The sequence below is a fragment of the Triticum aestivum genome, chromosome 4A (assembly GCF_018294505.1).
Source record: "Triticum aestivum cultivar Chinese Spring chromosome 4A, IWGSC CS RefSeq v2.1, whole genome shotgun sequence".
In the NCBI taxonomy this organism is placed as follows: Eukaryota; Viridiplantae; Streptophyta; class Magnoliopsida; order Poales; family Poaceae; genus Triticum; species Triticum aestivum.
The window spans coordinates 685,515,476-685,534,706 of record NC_057803.1 but is presented as its reverse complement, the minus strand read 5'-3'; the positions used below and the strand labels follow the sequence as shown (position 1 = coordinate 685,534,706).

The 19,231-nt window shown below is 47.8% G+C and overlaps 4 protein-coding genes across 4 annotated transcripts; 3 read left to right on the top strand and 1 right to left on the bottom strand.

Annotated features, from left to right (window-relative positions):
* Positions 1-1,088: 1,088 nt before the first annotated feature.
* LOC123088135 (poly [ADP-ribose] polymerase tankyrase) lies at positions 1,089-4,113 on the top strand. Its single transcript, XM_044510298.1, has 5 exons — positions 1,089-1,397; positions 3,151-3,242; positions 3,333-3,411; positions 3,498-3,595; positions 3,693-4,113. Exons 1-5 carry the CDS (start codon positions 1,226-1,228, stop codon positions 3,876-3,878), a joined length of 627 nt encoding a protein of 208 aa, XP_044366233.1. The 5' UTR covers positions 1,089-1,225; the 3' UTR covers positions 3,879-4,113.
* Positions 4,114-6,711: 2,598 nt separating this feature from the next.
* Positions 6,712-8,316, top strand: LOC123088133 (zinc finger CCCH domain-containing protein 17). The gene has a single exon (XM_044510296.1). It carries the CDS (start codon positions 6,798-6,800, stop codon positions 8,124-8,126), a length of 1,329 nt encoding a protein of 442 aa, XP_044366231.1. The 5' UTR covers positions 6,712-6,797; the 3' UTR covers positions 8,127-8,316.
* LOC123088134 (mitochondrial import inner membrane translocase subunit TIM22-3) lies at positions 8,294-11,119 on the bottom strand. Its single transcript, XM_044510297.1, has 5 exons — positions 10,814-11,119; positions 10,325-10,389; positions 10,153-10,225; positions 10,008-10,061; positions 8,294-8,799 (listed from the first exon to the last, which is right to left on the bottom strand). Exons 1-5 carry the CDS (start codon positions 10,968-10,970, stop codon positions 8,570-8,572), a joined length of 579 nt encoding a protein of 192 aa, XP_044366232.1. The 5' UTR covers positions 10,971-11,119; the 3' UTR covers positions 8,294-8,569.
* Positions 11,120-14,843: 3,724 nt separating this feature from the next.
* LOC123083122 (potassium transporter 1) lies at positions 14,844-18,421 on the top strand. Its single transcript, XM_044505251.1, has 9 exons — positions 14,844-15,073; positions 15,220-15,442; positions 15,574-15,822; positions 15,946-15,996; positions 16,101-16,361; positions 16,481-16,533; positions 16,630-16,744; positions 16,834-17,088; positions 17,195-18,421. The coding sequence occupies exons 1-9, from the start codon at positions 14,954-14,956 to the stop codon at positions 18,202-18,204; spliced, it is 2,337 nt and encodes a 778-aa protein (XP_044361186.1). The 5' UTR covers positions 14,844-14,953; the 3' UTR covers positions 18,205-18,421.
* The last annotated feature ends 810 nt before the right edge of the window (positions 18,422-19,231 follow it).

Sequence of the window (19,231 nt, the reverse complement as noted above, 5' to 3'; positions counted from 1 at the left end):
TCCAGGGCTGAGACCACAGAGTTGTAGTCGAGGTCCAACCCCGCGACAATGAAGGAGACGAGTTCATCTTCCTCCAGTGGCTTCCCGGCCGCAGCAAGTTCATCTGCGAAGCCTCGCATCCGGGAGAAGTACGCCACAACAGATTGGGTACCTTTTTGAGCATTGGCGAGGGAGATGCGAAGGTTATTGATGCGTGAACGGGACTGTGAAGCAAACATGTTACCAAGGCTTGTCCAGAGTGCGTGTGCAGTCCGGATGGAGGCGACGGAGATGAGCACATCTCTTGTCAGGTTGTTCAGGATGTGCCCGAGGACCTGCTGGTCCTGCCTGATCCATGCATCATATGCTGGGTTTTGGATCGTCCGTTCCTTGCCGTCCTTGTCCTTGACGACGGCGAGCTTCTCTGGCGTGGCGATGGAGCCGTCGAGGTAGCCATAGAGCCCTGCACCGAGGAAGTGGGGGAGGGTCTGTGCCCTCCACAGGAGATAGTTCTCCCTGGCCAGCTTCTCCGAGACCTGAGAACCAAGGCCGGAACCAACTGGGGTTGATGATGAAGACGCCATCGGGTTTTTGGTGTAGATGGGATTTTTTTTCTAGGGTTCAGAACGTGGGGGAAGAGGTTGTTCTAATTACCATGTAGAAATTATGATGGAAGCATTCTACCCTCTCGAGAGAGGGCCGCGGGTATTTATTGATAACAAAGGGGCTTATCCCATGAGCGCATACATAACTTGGAGTACAAGAGAGAATAGATAGAGATGGGAGTTTAAACTAGATACTAGTATATCTCTAACTAACTAACCCTATACCAGAATTATATGCGCCGGCCCATAGGCCTACATGAGATATTTCAACATATGGAACGGGAAAAGACATTAAGACATCATTGTCAAACTCATGAAAAGACAATGAGACGTGAGGATGAAGAGGGTGAGATAGTACGAAAGAGGAGAGGTGTGGCAAAACAGGCTGTGCCTTAGGGCGAGGATTGACCTAACAATCTATTTCCCGTATATATGATCGTTTTATTCCGTATGATCTGGAGCGTTCGTTCCTGATCCGACGTCGCCAGATATAGGGCAGGCGCCGCCTAGGTAGGTTTTTCGTCCCCGTGAGCTCTCGACACAAGTCTCGCCCGCAGCCGCCGTCAGAGCGCAACGCACGCCCGCGAGCCCACCGAAGCCCAGGCGCGCGGAGACCCTAGCCAAGCGAGTCCTCGCCGCAGATGGCAGTCCCCGGCGGCCGCAACGGCCTCGTCGAGGACGACGACGTCGCCGACCACGCCGGCGCCTTCGTCGCCCCCTCCGACGACGAGGAGGCGCCGCTGCCTCCCCACCTCCAGGCCCTCTCCGACGCCGCCCAGAGCGGCGACGTCGACGCCCTCCGCACCGCGCTCGGTACCGTCTTAATTCCGCCCCCCCCCCCCCCTGTATCTGGATTATACTTTTAGGGTTCTACGAGGTTATTATTTGATTAGAGCAGAGTACGCGTACTGTATCGATTAATTCACTAGCCAGACCGCCGCTTTTCATGACGCCCCCGTGAAAATTGCAGATGTTTCAGCATATAGTTTAGTGATACTGCCTGAACCTATGGCCTTGTCAGCGGATCAGGTTGTATTTTCTACCTGGATCTTCCTGGTGCATGTCTTGTGTTGGATGATTGCGATGTATGGGTTGTGTTTGGGTCGCTTCTGCACACGCCCTCTGTGTGCTTCCATCAGCTCAGTGACCCAGGAGCAAAGGCTTCACTTAGTCCAGTAGCACTAGGATGCATTTCTGCGTGTGGGAGCACCACATATATGTATGATAAGTTATAAATATTGTTGCTGGAATCTAGGACATGTATGTTGTTGAAAGTGTGGCGACTTAACCTGGCAGTGGCATCTCTTATTATTGCAATCTGTTTAGAGCCATCGGTGTAATGCTGTATTTTTTATTTTATTTTTGTGGAGACAGGGGATGCTGTATTATGCCAAGGAAGCAACTAAATGTTAGTTGGAGAAAAAAAAACGTTTGTTAGTGTTTAACGGAATGAAACAATTTGCTGTATGGCTCTTGAGATGATATTCCCTCTGTCCGGAAATACTTGTCGGAGAAATGGATGTATCTAGACGTATTTTAGTTCTAGGTACATCCATTTTTATCCATTTCTCTGACAAGTATTTGTCTGTCAGTTGGTTTTCTAAAAGTAGCAAAACACAAGCATTTTTTAAAAGCCATCTTATGTCAAACACAACTTAAATTTCCTTGCCTAACCCTAGAAAATTTGAAGGACAACTCTAGTTTGGGAATCTTATCTTGTTTATTGAAACTGCTTGCTATGCTTCCTTGGCTGGCATGTCGGCTGTGTTTGGTTGATGCCCACACTAGCCTACCATTGGCTTGCCAATTCTTTGGCCAAGGAATTTCTCACCCTCATTTGGCCAACTATTTGGCAAAAATCTGTGAGAAGAATGGTGGACACCCATTGGCAGCCAAAATTTTGGCAGGAAGCCAGACAATGACCAAGATTTGATAGGCACCCAATTTTTTGGCAGGGCTAGTATAGTATGGGCAGCAAACCAAACAGGCCTTCTTCCCCATGAAGTTAATCAACCTTCATCGGGTCTCATCTCACTCTTCAGAACACCCCCTTGTGGTGTTTTTTATGGTTTCCTTGGAAATTTGTAAGGATATAATCTCCATTTTTTAAATATATATTCGTAAAAAAAGCACTTCTATGTTTTGTATTCTTGTAGCATACATAAATTAATAGTTCTTAAACTGAAACATAAACAAGGGAAATGCTATTGCTGTGGTATAGCTGGGATGCACATCATTCATGGTTATTGTCGATGTTCTCTCTTCAAGTTTGTCTAAGTGATCGTTATCAGATCTCACTCTTGCAGTGGTACAATCATATAATGATTAGTTGAGGTCTGTATGGTGATTGTCTAACCATCTGTGTGTCGGGGCCATATTGCTGCACTGGTTCAAAAGTCTTGTTGCTAAAATTATTTTGTCTTCATACTTTACTTTTCTTGGTCAGTATAACCTGTTTTTAATGCTGGTGTTTTTGGCAATTATTTGCAACAGAAAAAGCATGCCTGCATATGTGTCTGACGTTGATGGAGCTCTTTATTTAGATTCTACTGTTATGTTTACGCAGATAACTATGGTGGCAGCATTGATGATCCAGTTGAAGATGGTGATACTGTGCTTCACCTGGCATGCTTATATGGCCATCTACTTTGCGTGCAGGTTTACATTGCTATCTTGCATAATTTTCTCCGCCTTCTTGGAAATTTTTCTCTGCTCAATGGTTGTATATAACCATGTTCATCTTGTCAGCTACTGCTGGAACGTGGAGCAAGCTTAGAGTCCAAAGATGAAGAAGGGGCAATTCCTCTCCATGATGCTTGTGCTGGAGGTATGCATTCTTTTACTTGCAGTGGGCTTATTTTTTCCTTTTTGCACTCAATGTGTTTAGTCTATTTACTGACACTCTTTGTACAGGCTTCACCGAGATAGTTCAGTACATTCTCAGTTTTGCTGCAAATGCTGAGGGTTGTGCAACACGAATGCTCAACACCGTTGATGCTGAAGGCGATACTGTAAGCCCTCTTGACCACTTGATCATATGCCAACCATGTTGCATTTACAGCTTTGTGCTATCAGTGGTCTATAACCTTATATGTTTGCTCCGTGCAGCCACTCCACCATGCTGCCAGAGGGGAACACATGGACACCGTCAAGCTTCTGCTCGAGGCTGGCGCATGTCCCAAGAAGGAGAATGCCTACGGGCAGGCAGCCGCCGAGATGGCCGATCAAGATACCGAAGTCCGGGCCCTGTTAACTGCCAAGCAAGTCGAGGCCAGCGTACACATGGCAAACTGATGGACCTGTCGGAGGGAACCCTTGGTTGAAATCGTTCAAATGATGAGTGGGTGGTAAAATGAGTGGTAGTATTAGACTATTAGTATCTCCATACACAGCTTGCCTACTATGAGAACTGCGTTTCTGTTATCATGAGAACTATGGAGTTTATGTGCAGAGAGGAGGACATGGCGCTTCTCCATTTGCCCTTTGTATCTGTATTTTTCGAGTTATATCAAAGGCTCAATTAGTTGAACTCTATGCCCTGCTTTTCCAGCATGATGATTGCTCTTACCCTTGCGAGAACTTTGAAGAAGGAAATATTTCGTCCATGACAACCTGAGACTGAATTGCTTAAGTTACTTGGGGCGTGTTTGGTGGAGTCTATGGGAATTTTGAAGGAGGCTTGAATGTTCAATAGCTTGCATTCTTGTGTGTTTGGTGGCAAAACAATGAATTTCTGCAACAACAAATTTTTTTTTTTTTACAATTCTTACTCAGTTTATATTGTAGATCGTTGCAATTCTAAATGGCAGCGAGTAGAGCTCATCCGTTTGTGTCATTGATCTATGCAAATTCTACATTGTTAAGAGCAGTAATGTTTTTGCCTTGTTCTTTGATACTTGGTTCAATGTTTTCCATGTCTAGCTATTGTCAAAACTTTGTGCAAATATTTACTTATGTTGAAATCTTGCTAGAACTGTGTATACAATCCTTTTTTTTTCATTGTTACTCCATCTGTAAATTAATATACGACATTTTAGATCACTAAAGTAATGATTCAAAACGTCTTTTATTAGTGTACAGAGGGAGCAGATGATTGTGGTGGCATTCTGGCAATATCAGGAATGAGGTAACCACACTGAACTCATATAGTACATGCTATCAAACAGAAAAATCTCAGGTTAGCATGTCGTCTCATTAGATGGATGCTACTACATAAATACTGTAAGGTATGTACTCGGGCATGTCTAGAGCCAGCGTGTCTCGGTGGAGAACAAGGGTGAGAAGGCTACCAAACACACCCTCGCGTTCACCAGGCGTGGAGTCTGTTGCTACGCTTTTACCATGGTACTTACTTACGAAGCCTTTTATCCCAAACAAGTTGGGGTAGGCTAGATATGAAACCCTTTCACGAGGACTTCCCAGGAGGTCACCCATCCTAGTACTACTCTCGCCCAAATGGGTTTCATACCCAAAAGATTGGCTAGTTTTTACGTTGGCTCGCCAAGCCTATCACAACCCTTAGATATGAAACCCTTTCACGAGGACTTCCTAGGAGGTCACCCATCCTAGTACTATTCTCGCTCAAATGGGTTTCATACCTATGGGACTGGCTAGTTTTTACGTTGGCTCGCCAAGCCTATCACAACCCTCCTCCTTTACCCGGGCTTGGGACCGGCTATGCCTAGAAGACATAGGCGGAGTTACGCTTTTACCATGGTATAAGAGAAAATATTTTTGAGACACTGGTTTAAGAGGATGGAACTGTGATTTTGTCTTCTACAAAGTACAAAGATATGATTATGTTTTTTTTTACTGGAACACCGTGCATTCCAATTACCAAGGACCAACCAGATCGGTGGTCACCACACGAGTTACAATATCAGGGAGATTTGAAAGCCAAACAAATTGGTTCCCATAGACACCACTACAGCCTAAAGCAGCCAGTTCATGGGCTGGGGCATTACAAGCGCGTGGACAGTGGTAGACATTCCACTTAATAAAACCGAACTGGAGCAGGTATTTGAGCTCGCGAAAGATGGCACCCAGTGGGGATCGAAAGAGTTCCAGGATTAGTGGTCTGCACAAGAGCCAAGCAATCAGTCTCAAAAACAACACGACCCATGCTATGGTCTTCAGCAAACCGGACTGCATGCAGCAGGGCCGAAGCTTCAGCATGAAGAGCATCGGACATGTTTTCCAACACGCCGGCGGCCGCGAAGAGGACGTCTCCAGCATGGTCCCGAGCAATGCACCCCCAGCCATCAGGTTATGACAGGCCCCTAAAAGCTGCATCAATGTTGATTTTAACCACATCCAGAGCTGGCTTGACCCATTTCTGAATCCTCTGCACTCTTGGTTGTACATGTTTTGCATTGTATTCCCGCCATTTAGTGACATGTCTGGTAACTGAAGACTGAAACTCCTCCGCTGATGCTCTGTTTTGGTTATGATTCGCTTTGTTCCTCTCTGTCCACCACAACCACATGAGGCAAATTGCTCTTAGTTTTACATCCTCGGGTATACGAAAGAGTTCCTCCAGCAGCCGGCGAGATGTTTGGCATTCAAGCAGGCTTTGACGAACACCCTCCAGACCACAAGCACTCCACATTTTCTTTACCTCTTTGCAGCGCAGAAACAAGTGCCCTCCGTCCTCCAGCAGACGATGGCACACCACGCAACTTGTGTCCAGTTCAACTCCAATGTGCTCCACGTTTCGCAGCAAAGGATGACTATTGTGTGCCAATCTCCACATGAAGTGATGTACCTTCCCGGGGCAATTCACTTGCCAGAGGTGCCGCCACATTTTCTTTTCCTCCTCCCGCCCTGACGAGCATTCACCAGTTTGCCGCTGGCATTGGCGCCGAAGAAGGTCGACATGAATCCTATATGCTGAGCGGACATAGAATAACCCCTTCCTGTCAAACTGCCATGCCATATGTTTTTGATATGGCGTGATACAAATCTTTCTCAAAATTGAATACCAAAGAAACCTAATGTACATTAATTGTATTTTTTTTAATTTCACGGCGTAGGGATTTTTATTACAAAATCACGAAAACGCGCCGCCGTGTGCGCTTTGCATGCTGGGGTCGGTAAGTAGCACTACTGGCACGAACCGGGGCCGGGCTGCCGATCTACATATAGCTGAACGCGAACCCACCAGCGAACGCGGAATTCCCCCACTCCCATTCGACCGATCGCCGCCTCCCCTCCATGGCGGCCGTGCAGCGCCGCCAACCCCTCCTCCCGCCCGCCTCGCATCAGCTGCGCCGCGGCGACACCGCGTGTTCCGGCACCGCGCCGCCGCCCGTCTGCCGCTACTGGAAGTCCGGCCACTGCGGCCGGAACCCCTGCCGGTTCCTCCACGCCGATCCGGCGGAGGCGCCGCCGGCCGTCGTCGTCGTCGCCAAGAAGCGCAGCAACACCTGGGTCAACACTTCCTCCAAAATCGCCAAGCCCAGCGCCACAACCGATGAAGGAGAGGCCGCGGTTCCTCCGGTGTCGCCGCCGCCGCCGACCAAACCCAGCCCCGCAACCAATGCCCGCGAGGCCGCGGTCCCTCCGGCGGCTTCTGATCGCGTCCAGGAACCACCGGTCGGCGGCGCATGGTGCGTCGGCGACGGCATCCGCGGCGTCGCCCGGCTCGAGGGCCACTCCAAGGCGGTCACCGGCGTCGCCGTGCCCGAAGGGTCCGGCAAGCTCTTCTCCGGCAGCCTGGACGGCACGGTGCGCGCCTGGGACTGCGCTACCGGGCAGTGCGTCCGCGTCGCGCCGGTGCAGGAAGGGGAGGTGGGCCGCCTGATCGCCATGGGCCCGTGGGTGCTCGTCGGCGTCCGCGGCGCCGTCAGGGCGCTCCACGCGGGGAGCGGCAATGAGCTGCGGCTGCGGCTGCCCGCCGACGGCGCGCAGGTGACCGCACTCCTGGCAGAGGACGACGAGCGCCTCTTCGCCGGCGCGGAGGACGGCGCCATCTACATGTGGAGGCTGGACCGAGACCACCAGCGCTTCGACGAGGTCGCCGCGCTCGCGGGCCACGGCGGGCACGCCGTCGCGTCGCTGGCCCAGGGGAAGGGCGCGCTCTACTCTGGTGCGTCGGACGGCGGCATCAGGGTCTGGGACCTCGAGACGCGCCGGTGCGTCTGCAGATTCGCCGGCCACGCGTCCATGGTCACCGCGCTGCTGTGCTGGGACCGGTTCCTGCTCTCCTCGTCCGTCGACGGCACCGTCAAGGCCTGGAGGTCCAAGCCGGACCGTGACGACGTCGAGCCGGAGCTGGAGGTGCACTACACCCACAGGGAAGAGGGCGAGCGGGTGGTCGCCATGGACGGGACGCACGACGCCGACAAGAAGCCCGTCCTGCTGGTCTCGCGCGGCGACGGCATCGTTCGTGTCTACGACCTCCCGTCGTTCAAACCCAGAGGCCAGATTCACTGCAACGGCGAGGTCACGGCAATGTCGCTCAGGACCCCCGGCATGGTCTTCACCGGAGACGCGTCCGGCGAGGTCAGAGTGGTGAAGTGGACGCCGGCAGCTGCAGCCTGAATTATTCATTAGGTGCACCACTGGCCTCTGCAAACCGACCCCGTCGACCACAGGCAGCTTCGATTGTAGGCCAGTGAGCAATCAGTAGGATACCAGTTCAATGTGAAGATACCAGTGGCAATGCTTAGTACTCCATTATACAGTATGGATCAGAGATATTCAGAATCTGAAGAACTGCAATCACTTCATTCTTACTGTACTTGTCACAAAACCATGTCTCAGATGTTAACAGGAGAACAAAATGCGAAGGTTTTTCAGGATTTTTATCTGCCATGTCAAAGGAGCACATGCTGCAGAACGCATCAAGAAAAAGACTGGCAAGGAAGCAAAACTACACACTCTTGACAAGTCCAGAAACGAATTTCCATACGCTAAGGAAGTCTGGTGCTAAGGTTTTTACTGATCATCTCTCTCTCTCTCTCTTTCTCTCCCCATGATGTTGCCTAGTGCTTGGGCTTCACTAAGGTCTGGCAGCATGAAGCTAGAGCATCTGATGCGTCGAGGATTGGTGGTAGCGTGAAAGGGGGGAGGACGCCGCCTTTCCCGTGCCCAAAGGTCAGAGCGTTTCCGCCGAGCGTGTGGGCCATTGCAGCCTGCTGCTTGTTCAGCCCCTCCATTATGCAAGAGAACGCTGCGAAGGTGGCGCAGCTCTGAATCAACGCTTGAGGTGTTCCTGGGTTAAGAGAACCAACCACATGAGAAATGATGTAACCAAAGCTCTGATAGTAAAGAGATAAACTGTCGCTGGTATCAATAATTTATTCTAAAGAGCAGCTTGGCGCACATGCACAAATGATCCCCACAAACAAAAATCCAATCTTCAAACATCCTTCCAATGTGCCAGCTATAGACTCATGCCTCCTTGGACACTTGAATATTACAGAGAAAAGCTATGCAGGTAAAACATATGTGCCGGTAAAGCGACATAGCGGTGCAGTTTGAGCTAACAAGAGATGCATGCATAACAATGTGTCCAGCTAGCCACTAATATTACTGACCTTTTTCAGGTAACGTATTACCCATGAGCACTAACTGAAACTGAACATTGCAGCGAATTGTTCTTAATAAAATGTGCTAATCAGCACCACAGATGCATGAGTGATTCAGTTTCTGCATGATGTGTTAGACATGAATATAGCTCGACTTTTTTTCAAGTGTCATTACAGTTAATTTGGACCCTGTCCCGTCTTATCCAGTGTGTGCAAGATTCCAACGACAAGCAAAACACGCACTCAAGTGTCTCCTGAGTAAGAACAAGGTATCTTGATTTTGTTAATTTCTTAGACATGATACTGAACTGCTTGGAAACCAGCTTTGATAAAGTATACTCCCTCCCTCCCAAAATAAGTGTCTCAAACTAAAGCTGAGACACTTATTTTGGGACGGAGGGAGTAACAATTAGAGGAAGCAATTCAGTCATGCATTTATAGGCAAAATTCAGTTTACATTCACACCCGATCTCTCTAAATAAATATCAGTTGAAATCCAATTCAAGAACTACAAGCACACAACATATAACTTACGCTCAATGGAGTACCTACATACTACACAGTTTACCAAATGCAAATTATTGTCCTAACCATACAGTTTTAGGAAGTAAAGAGTTTTTTACAGATTGCCAACCAGGAATTTACACATAGCAATTCAGGGTCGCTAGATTTTCAGAAAAATAACTGTTGAACAATCAAGTAGCCAGAGCACCAAATATTTGGTACACTATAAACCAAAACATGTTTGCCACTAGTAAGTACTAACAAAAAATGATAATGACACCCAATATCATACACCATCCTTTTTCATATGAGGTACAGTAACCAGACAATACCATTGTCACGTACACTAGTGAGCTGTGAAAGTAACATTAGTTCAACACAAATGTACCTGGAAAGCTCAAGGCAAGGCCAGTGCAACATCCAGCAATGCCAGAATTGACAACTGTCAAAGGAACATGTCAGTTGAGTTCATACTATATGTTCAACCATCGAGATTCCAACACACAAATAGAAAGATAAAAATGTAAACTTACGATCATCTTTTCCGCGTAGCTTTTTCAATAAGCACACAATAAAACTCTGGACGCCGGAGAGAACTGCAAAAGTCTAATTCAAGAAATTTCTATCATGAGCATTCTGTCTGGAAAAGGATAATGCATCTCAATTTGAGAGAACATATCCCCACAAGCATTATGAACAACAAACCTTGGCAGCAGAGCCTGCATTGCTGAGTGAGCCCTTGAAGCCCTTCTTAGTGATCAAACCTTGCCCTGAAAAAAGAACCGAGTGAGCCACATAAGGATTTTATATGCGAGGGGGATAACTAGGGTTCACAGGTTCTTTAAGTTAGTGAAACCATATCAACGCAGTATAAGAACATTCAGACTAGCAGAAACTATTAAAAGGTCCAGGCTACCAAACTAAAGGTATCGCGTGCAACGTGCAATTATCTGCAAAGCAATATATCCAGCAACACTGTATAACCTTATCTAGGAATTTCCGTAAGCTTGGATTCGAGTGAGAATTGCACGCGTCAGTGCAAGGGAAATTCCTATCACTATCTGCCCTAATAAGAGCTGACCACGAAAACTGAAAATTTGGGGACAGCAACAGCAGATAGATAATGATTGCAGCGACGCGTAATAGAGTTATCTGGGAGAAGAAAAGGGCGGGGTTGGGGAATGGGGATAATACCGTATCCAACGACGCCTCCAACGAAGGCGCCGGCGCCGAAGTCCCCGGCAGACCGGAGGAGGCAGACGACCGGAGCGGCGTACAGAGGCGACGGAGGCACGCCTCCCTCGGCTCCGAGCCCGTCGCCTTCCGACCCGTTCTCGCGCCTTGACGACATCTCCCTGAACGAACTCGCAGGCGGGGGGGCGGTGGACGGGGGAGGTCACCGGCGAGGCGGTGGGCGATGGCTGAGGATGAAGCGGCAGCGGCGGGGGAGACAAGGTAAGAGAGGAGGCGACGGGATGCGGTGGCGAGCTTTGGAGGACGATGCGATGGGCGTGGGCCGTGGGCCGTGGGCCGTCGGCAGTGATATGGACTTCTGTTAGGCAGGGCGGGCCGCGGGAAGGCAGGAATGCATTTTTTTCTCGCTCTGTGGATGTCCGCTCGATATGGAAAATGCAACATTTTTAGCTGCGATATTGTTTGCATTACTTTTTCTTTATTCTGAATGAACATGAGGTGTGGTTTCAGTACTAATAGGCACAAGGAGAAAGAGGTTAATCTTGATGGACAAGTGTTGCCTTAGGAGGGCACCTTTCAATATTTTGGGTCAATGCTGCAGAAGGACGAGGATATTGATGAAGATGTGAACCATCGAACCAAAATCGGATGGATGAAGTGCGGCCAAGCTTCTGACGTTCTCTATGACGAGAGTGCCATACAAGCTAGAAGGCGGGTTACATAAGACGACGATTTGACCCGCAATGTTGTATAGCGCTGAGTGTTAGCCGAGTAAAAGGCGACATGTTCAACAGCTAGGTGTAGCGGAGATGCACATGTTGAAATGAATGTGTGGTCATACAAGAAAGGATCAAATGAGAAATGATGATATATGGGATAGAGTCGGGGTAGCATTGATTGAAGAAATGCTTATTCAACATTATATAAGATAGTTACCTCCATAAACTCCAGTGCATAGCGGATGATGAAAGTGTATTGATAATTTCAAGAGAGGTCGGGATAAACTACACCCGGGCAAACGTCGGGCCGGGTCGGGTTCGGGCCGGGCTTGACAAAGCCCGAAGAGAAATTCCCAAGCCCGAGCCCGGCCCGGCCCGGCCCGAAGTACATGAACAGTGACACTTTTTAATTAAATTAATCATTTTCGGGATATTATTTTAATTTATTATACCTATATTTCAAATAAAATATGTTTTTTATATATTTCGGGCTTTATTCGGGCTTTCGGGCCGGGCTTCGGGTCAGAAAATGGAGCCCGAGCCCGGCCTGAATGTCGGGCTTCGGGTTCGGGCCGACGGGCCGGGTTGTCCATGACCGGGTCTAGGATAAACTGAACTTGACATGTGAGGAGTCTGTAAAGAGATATTTGAAGGACTGGAGTATCATCAAAGAAGTAGTCATGGACAGATGTGCCTAGAGCCTTATCATCCATGTGCCGAAACCATGAGTTGTTCGCAAGATATTATGTGTTTCAACTCTAATCTACCTCAATTTGTTTGGGACAGAAGTATGTGGAAGCTCATCATCCATAATCTTGCTGGTGCTGGTGCTGTTGCTTGTTGTAAACATTACTCCCTCTTTTCCGGTTTATAAGGCTCAATTCAAAAATCTCACCAACCAAGATAGATGATGAGTGATGGAATATTTTTTGTAGTTTGCAAAAGCACCCAATTAATGATCTTGTTTTCCTCAAAAAATTATATTTACGAATGCATTAATTGCAATGCATGCATGCATAAAGTGCATGCATTGGTCAATTTTCTCTTAATACTTGCATGCAATAATTTAATGCACCTTAAAGTCTGAACATGTGATGGAGAACAATCAAATTGAGCCTTATAAAATGGAAAAACTAAAATTTTGAGATAAGCCCTATAAACCGAAAAGGAGGGAGTACATAACAATTAATAATACTATAAACAAGTGAATTTTGGTGCCAAAATATGATTAAATACTTCCTGCACACACACGAAAAGAAATCAAGACGGCCTTATTGCCATTCTTACATCATGCATATAGGCATGTTGTGTCACTAAAATTCACTACGATTTGGTAGCTTGTCATGCACTGATCTATCACTGTAAACATGATTATTTTTTTCACGGCTTTCGAAAGGGGTGGGTAATAGGATTTTTTCACCAATATATGTGTTGTATGAAATATTAGCGATCCATACAAAGCGCTATGACGTCGCATCCAGACACGGAGAAGACACGGCGAAAGTAGACGATCACACACCAGCAGCATGAAAAATATATTACTTTCCTCCTCGCTGTTCTTAGTTTTATATCCTTGAAAGATTGGCGATAGAAATGTCAAACCACAATTATTTCGTCGAGACTCTTATCTTTCTTTTGTTTAACGAAGATGGCGATGAGGGCCAATATGTCCTCGTTTCATGACATCTCGAGTAAAGTAACGCCAATGATTAAGTGTTTCTTTTCCGAAGAAATGATTAGTAAAGGTTTCAAGGTCAACCCTCGGCTGCACCATACGCTATGATAATGCTAGTTTCGGGACATCCATGTACGTAGCTGTGTTGGACAGGGAGCATCATTCCGTACGATTTGTCCTTTGGTGTACTTTGGCGTGCACAACCGAAAACTTAGCGCGGCTATGCATGTGCTTTGTTTGACACATGGCTCATTATTGTGTTGGATGAAAAGTACTCCCTCTATAAATTAATATAAAAGCGTTTAGATCATTAAAATAGTAATCTAAATACTATTATATTATTTACAGAGGAAGTACTATCATATGAGAGTCACTTTCTGGAATGGGCGTCTCAGTTGGTCAGGAGTGTTTGCATTTTTTTTTTGAATTTATTCTAGGTTTTACAGTGATGTCTGTGTAGTGATATATGATGTTCCTGTCGACTATGATGTATATAATGACTTTCTCAATCTCATGATATGCCGTCTTAGTCTCTCGAAGATGCTCATACGGATAACGTGCGCCTCAACTACAAGGTGCATGTGATGACTGCGTCAATTTTGAGATGTGTTGACTTAATCTCTCGGAAGTGTTCGTAGGGATAAGTGTACCTCAACTACATGGTATCTCTCGAGATATGCCGGTAGATTGTCATAGGTGTTCCTAGGATATGTGTGTGCGCGCACATGTGTTCAAGTAAGTAACATGTGTATATGAACGTCTATGTTTGTACTTTTTTTCGACTCACTTTCACAAGGAAATCTAAACCAAGTATATCACACCGTATGTGCTCCTGCCTTACCGCAATTATCACCCAAATGTAGTACCCCACATGAAGTGAAATTCATATCCAAAAATTTGTTAAAATTTAAAACACCAATAGTTTTACTAGATGCCGAGTTTTACGTATTGACGACAGGCAAGCATATTTTACCCTTTTCTTCGACCGTGTTTTTTTATCGACTTATAAAACAAGCCCCAGGTCATACGAGCAGTGAACTCACACCGGCATATGCGTAAGCATAACTGAGGTCACATGTACAAGTAAAAAAAAGGTGAAACGCGATGCCAAAACGATCCGGAGACCACACCGTCGCGTTAAGTAAAGGCATTATTTGTCGACGTAATTAAAAAAGACATTATTTGTCGACGTAATTAAAAAAAGGCATTATTTGTCGCCTACTCCATATATACACACCTAAGTACTACATCGGCAAGTAACCTACCTTGGAGAAGATGAGTTCTCTGATCTGGTTAAAATAGCACCAATGATTGGGATTTGTTTATCTGGCGGCTAAGTCAATGGACGCAAGCAATCTCGGCAGCCGCAAACCGAGGCCTCATTTGCTAAGTAACCAATCTTCTTCGATCTGGTGGCAGCATTCGTTTGAATATGTTTTACCCGCGTGAACACGAGAGAGACACCAATGACTTTTAAGTGCTCATGAGGCTTGGATTAAAATAGCACCAATTATCACCCAGGTATGATAATGTACCAGCTGCTGGGTGTACGGTCAGTGCCACCTCAAGCAAACGAAAGCTTCATGTCAACTCTCAGGAGCAACCTCATGTGCTAGCTCAAATCTGCACCGCTCTATTTAAACAAGCCCTCACCTTCTTCCTCCAACGGGAGCTAGCTACCTGCAGCTGCAGACCTTCGCCGCTAACCCGGAGTAGAACTGCAAGCTGCAACACCCCCTGAAGGAGATGTCGGCCCAGGCGGAGGAGCCGCGGGGCACGGAGACGGTGCCTGCCCCGCTCAAGCGCCATGACTCGCTGTGGGGTGATGCAGAGAAGGTGTCCCATTCCAACCACCATGGCTCCCGGGTATGTATATCATGTGTCGTCCTTCCCCTGCAATTCAGAGGGCCATGTCAATTCGCCGGCAGCAATGGTGCAATCTATCTGACGGAGCAGTGTGAGTACCCTACTTAACTTCCTCTGGGCGACGCATGCATGATATATATATGCAGGTGAGCTGGGTCCGGACGCTGAGCCTCGCGTTCCAGAGCGTCGGCATCATCTACGGCGACATCGGGACGTCGCCGCTCTACGTCTACTCCAGCACCTTCCCCGACGGCATCAAGCACAACGACGACCTCCTGGGCGTCCTGTCGCTCATCATCTACACCCTCATCATCATACCCATGCTCAAGTACGTCTTCATCGTGCTCTACGCAAACGACAACGGAGATGGTATATATGCATACGCATTTACGCATATATAACCCCAATTAGTTCCATCAAATTAGCATACGTACCTGCTTGCTGGATTGCTGAAGCTGGACTGCACGCTGCTCTTCTTGCTGGCTGGCTGTTGTTTGCAGGTGGCACGTTTGCGCTTTACTCGCTGATATCGCGGTATGCGAAGATCAGGATGATACCGGACCAGCAGGCCGAGGATGCTGCGGTGTCGAATTACCGGATAGAAGCGCCCAACTCGCAGCTGAGGAGGGCGCAGTGGGCCAAGCAGAAGCTCGAGTCTAGCAAGGCGGCCAAGATCGCGCTCTTCACCCTCACCATCCTCGGCACATCCATGGTGATCGGCGATGGAACCTTGACGCCCGCAATCTCTGGTAATCAATCAATCAATCAATCATGTATCAAAGAGTCAACGCCTATTAATTATATACAGTATTAATATTCTCATGCATAAAAGGAGAAGTAATACTAACATACATATATTTTGTTCATGGCAGTGCTGTCTGCAGTGAGTGGGATCAGAGAAAAAGCGCCAAGCCTGACTCAAAGTATGTGAATCCAAGGAAGGATTAGTAGCTAAGATGTTTGCTTATATTTCTTACCCATCAGTCCATCACACCGATCTGACGGCCTTCCGTGGTTGTTTGAACAGCACAAGTGGTGCTCATCTCGGTGGCGATCCTGTTCATGCTCTTCTCGGTCCAGCGTTTCGGGACCGACAAGGTCGGCTACACGTTTGCTCCGGTCATCTCGGTGTGGTTCCTTTTCATTGCGGGCATCGGGTTGTACAACCTCGTCGTTCATGATGTCGGTGTCCTACGGGCCTTCAATCCGATATATATCATACAGTACTTCAAGAGGAATGGCAAGGAGGGATGGGTTTCACTTGGTGGAGTCATCTTGTGTGTCACAGGTAACCAACAATTTAACCTTTTCTGACTCACTGAAAAGACCTTGTGTTGCCTGCCTGCCTGCCTGCATAGGCTGTAATATAATAGTTAATCTGACATGATGAATTCACTGAATGTACAGGCACAGAAGGTATGTTTGCTGACCTGGGACATTTCAACATCAGGGCTGTTCAGGTACTTCAATGTTTATTAGATATAGATTCATTCTGGAAGTCAACTATCTTTCCCTAGCCACAAGTCATAACAGAACCATGCATATATATCCCACAGATCAGCTTCAACGGCATCTTGTTCCCGGCTGTTGGGCTGTGTTACATCGGCCAGGCGGCTTACCTGAGGAAATTCCCAGAGAACGTGGCAAACACCTTCTATAGATCTATCCCAGGTAGGTACAAGAACAAATAAGCATATTCCCAGCAAATATATGTACTTGGTAAATAAATAGATAAATATGTGTGCATGTTCCTCCTGCAGCACCCATGTTCTGGCCAACCTTCATCGTTGCCATCCTTGCTGCCATCATAGCAAGCCAAGCTATGCTGTCCGGCGCATTTGCCATCCTCTCCAAGGCTCTGTCTCTGGGTTGCATGCCCAGGGTTCAAGTCATCCACACATCACACAAGTACGAGGGGCAGGTGTACATTCCTGAAGTCAACTTCATAATGGGATTGGCGAGCATCGTAGTCACCGTCGCCTTCAGAACCACCACCAGCATCGGACATGCTTATGGTAAGTTGGTACCCACCACTCCCACTTCAATGGTTTGTGTTTGATGATCCTTTCAACAGCCTGATGGGTCAAAATTTGATGTGATACGTATGTTGGTGGCTCGCAGGGATCTGTGTTGTTACTACATTCATCATCACCACCCACCTGATGACCGTCGTGATGCTCCTCATATGGAAGAAGCACGTCATCTTCATCGCGCTCTTCTACGTCGTGTTTGGCTCCATAGAGTTGATCTACCTCTCTTCCATACTGTCGAAATTCATCGAGGGCGGCTACCTCCCCATCTGCTTCGCGCTGGTCGTGATGAGCCTGATGGCGGCATGGCACTACGTCCAAGTCAAGAGGTACTGGTACGAGCTGGATCACATCGTGCCCACCAGTGAACTGACAGTGCTGCTCGAGAAGAACGATGTGAGGAGGATCCCTGGGGTTGGCCTCCTCTACACGGAGCTGGTCCAGGGCATCCCTCCGGTGTTCCCTCGGCTGATCGAGAGGATACCATCCGTGCACTCCATCTTCATGTTCATGTCCATCAAGCACCTGCCCATCTCGCGTGTCCTGCCCGCAGAGAGGTTTCTCTTCCGGCAGGTCGGCCCGAGGGAGCAGCGGATGTTCCGCTGCGTGGCGCGGTATGGATATACCGACACGCTGGAGGAGCCCAAGGAGTTTGTGGCCTTCCTCATGGATGGGCTCAAGATGTTCATTCAGGAGGAGAGCGCATTCGCACACAACGAAGTGGAGGAGATCACCGCTGGTGGTGAAGCTTCCAGTGATCAGCCATCTATGGCATCGGGGCGATCCACGCGCAATGCAGTGCACAGCGAGGAGACGGTCCAAGCCAGGGTGAGCAGCCACTCGTCGGGGAGGATCGCTAGCTTCCGTTCCAACCGGACAGTCGAGGAGGAGAAGCAACTGATCGACAGAGAGGTGGAACACGGGATGGTGTATCTGATGGGTGAGGCCAATGTCACCGCCAAAGCCAACTCGTCGGTGTTCAAGAAGATGGTGGTCAACTATGTTTACACATTCTTGAGGAAGAACTTGACGGAGGGGCACAAGGCACTAGCCATTCCGAAAGATCAGTTGCTCAAAGTTGGGATCACATACGAGATATAGTGATTTCACCCCAAGCGTGTACGTATGATCGGGGATGTGCGTGAGCTAAACCATGTGATTCTGGCTGTATGGTAGTACTAGTTTGAAGGGCGAAGAGGATATGCGTGTGTGCCCGCACACCTATTTTCTTTGGGTTTGGATTTGATGGTTTTCTTCATGCTTTGGTTTCTATGTACAGTGTACCGTTATCTGAGCTGAATATAAGGGTGTTTTTTTATGAACTAAGTTATAGGGATGATATTGCAAGCACAACTTCAACTGGTGAGTGTGCTCCCTTGTCATAAGCAAGGTTCATGATTCTTTTTTGACTGGTCGGAATGCAGTTGTGGAGCCAGGATTCTCAACATGAATGTGGGGAGTTAAAAAAAACACTATCTTAGAACAATAATACGACATGGAGATTCACAATTAACGACAATGAAAGTACAACAAACTGTTACACAGTACACCCTCCGTCCCAAAATAAGTGACTCAACTTTGTACTGGGACGGAGGGAGTATGTAACAATAACATCTCCTGTAGTTGAGTTACATCGCAAAATCACGGAGAAATCACAAGTTAACTCTACAATCCTCTTTTAGAAAAGGGGAATAACGGCACCATCTTTTACTTGCATGAATAAATTAACGTTCAAGAAAAGTAACCAGGCAAGGCAAACCATGGAAGCACGCACAAGAAAAGTAATGCATAGATTTCACCTTGCTCCTTCCTCCCTCGACCAAATGCAAATTGCAGAGAAGGTTGCTGAAACTCGATTGGCTTCTAGAAGCCCGCGGCAGACAGATCAATAGATGTGGGTCACCCTCTGTTCTTGGTTGGAGAAATACAGAAACCTAGAAGAAGAAGAAGATTAGAGAACTCACAACAGACGCCGACGTCGAGGCCGCGCCGTCCTGCCTGCCGCCGAGGAGTGGCGCGGGATAACGTGACGAGGACGATGCGGGCGCCCTGAGCGGCCGTGGTGACAGAGAGTACTGGAGTGGGAGATCAGGCAGACGGGGTGCGGCCGTGTGGCGGCGCCGGCGCC